The sequence below is a fragment of the Austrofundulus limnaeus genome, unplaced genomic scaffold, assembly GCF_001266775.1.
Source record: "Austrofundulus limnaeus strain Quisiro unplaced genomic scaffold, Austrofundulus_limnaeus-1.0 Scaffold5, whole genome shotgun sequence".
NCBI lineage: Eukaryota > Metazoa > Chordata > Actinopteri > Cyprinodontiformes > Rivulidae > Austrofundulus > Austrofundulus limnaeus.
Genome location: NW_013952407.1, coordinates 4,211,810 through 4,213,690, shown reverse-complemented (window position 1 = coordinate 4,213,690; position 1,881 = coordinate 4,211,810). Strand labels below are relative to the sequence as shown.

Sequence of the window (1,881 nt, the reverse complement as noted above, 5' to 3'; positions counted from 1 at the left end):
GTCTTTTTTTTTACCGACCTCAAAAAAATTATCATGCAATTAATTGATTTATTGACTATCGCGACAGGCCTATGTAGATTCTCTGGCCTGGGAACAGATTGGGGTGGTTGTCTGGTTTTCTCTCCTGGACCTGTCCCAACCACAGATAATCAATAAATCCTTGTAAGATATGGCTTTGAGTAAAAAAACCCAAAGACACCAAACATAATGAGCAGCTACCCACCGAATCAAGCTGTAAACTAAAGTATTTTTGCTGTGACATCAGCAAGGACTGACTCGCTTCTAAAACCAACACCCTGCAGCTGTTTGAGACACTGCAGTGTCTGCCACTAAACACTGACAACTTTTGTAACTTCCTAATGTCAGCACTAACTCTCTGTGAGAACAAAGAAAGTATGAAAGTTTKTTTTTTTTAAACCTGCAGATGTTGACGTTTGTGATTCTTGCAGGTTTGTTTCTTCCACTGTGGAGTGCTCGAACATCTCAGTTCCATCTTCAACCACAGCCTCGGACCCCAACGTCTCAATATCTGAACCCTGAAAGAAAAAAAGCAGTATTTGTTTATCTAAAGCCACATTTACTTTATGTTTTCTTTTAACAATTTAATAAATTTAATGTAAATGCAGAAAGAAAATAACATGTTTTGTTTGTTTTATTCTTTGCTAAATTATCTGTTATTTGTCAAAACAAGACATTTAAAAGGCCTGAACAACATATTGCTCAACAGAACTTTAAATAACAAGAAAGCCTTTGACAACTAATAAGGAAAAAGATGAACCAAGACTTTTACTCCACACTGTAATGTCTTCATCAGATTTAAAATAAGCTACACACAAAAGCAAACCCTGGTGAATGTAACAAAATCAGTCTTCTAGCACAAGCAATATCAACATAACATTATTACAACAAACATAATATTGTGCGTTAAAAACTGTGCAATAACAAGTTAAACAGCTGTGCTAAAGAATAAAAGAAAATATTTTATACCTCATTATTGAGAATGGTCCAACCACAGGAGGACTCTGTGTCACTGGATGTTTCTGACATTTCTGTCAACAATAATTCAGACTCCAGAGGTCCAGTACCTGAAGCTATCTGCTGATGAGAAAAATAGAAAGACTAATAATAAAGATTTAAATTCACAAAAATGGCAGAGGAGTAACAGCGACCCCTGGTGTTGAAATTTCATAACAGCTAATACTGCCAGCACGCGGCCTGATTAAAAAACAATCCCACGGTTAGCTAAAACTCTCATCTATCAGCTGCTGTTTACTGAAGCAGGCCTGTTCGAATATCGACATTTAGCTGCTGTTTTAGAAGCGAATTAAATTTATAACAGGTTCAAATATTAACCTCACCGCTTAAAAATGTGTACGCAAGACACAAACACTGCGGTGTCGACGRCAAAGCTTGTTTCGAAACGCAATTAAACATTTAGCTAATGTTTGTAAACTAAAACAAGTTGCTTAACTCACCCGCGACCAGACATCTGTTTGCAAACAGTTCCACAGTTGTTGCAATCAGCCCAAACCGTGTGTTTATCCGTTAACATAACAAAGCTCACTATAAAAGGGAAGTGTAGTTTTTTTGTTGTGTTATAGACTACAGCGAAACTAAGTTTAAGACTAAGAAAACTACGTTTCCCATGATGCCGCGCGGCGGAATGACGAGCTCAACTGGCTCAAAACCGTTGTAAAAAAAAAAAGAAACATAAACAAGGAAGCGTGATGAAGCAAGCCCAAAATAAACCAGTGTTATTAATTATTAATTAAGCTTTTTCAGTCTGAAGAAATCGACCTAAAATGTTTTCTAAATAATAAAATATGTTCACTTATAGGTATGGTTATGTCTTTACAAAAGCTTAAAAAATACTATAGTATT

At 36.0% G+C, this 1,881-nt stretch overlaps 1 protein-coding gene across 2 annotated transcripts in view; it reads right to left on the bottom strand.

Annotated features, from left to right (window-relative positions):
- ccpg1 (cell cycle progression 1) overlaps positions 1 to 1,578 on the bottom strand; it is a 9,113-nt gene extending 7,535 nt beyond the window's left edge. The window contains exons 1-3 of one of the 2 annotated variants that reach the window (XM_014027797.1): positions 1,476 to 1,578; positions 988 to 1,098; positions 419 to 536 (exon numbers count right to left, since the gene is read on the bottom strand). In XM_014027797.1, the coding sequence (XP_013883251.1) occupies positions 419 to 536; positions 988 to 1,047 (178 nt within the window). In that variant the 5' untranslated portion in view covers positions 1,048 to 1,098; positions 1,476 to 1,578. The remainder of the gene's footprint in view (positions 1 to 418; positions 537 to 987; positions 1,099 to 1,475) is intronic. The other variant, XM_014027803.1, reaches the window with a different exon arrangement.
- Between the last annotated feature and the right edge of the window lie 303 nt (positions 1,579 to 1,881).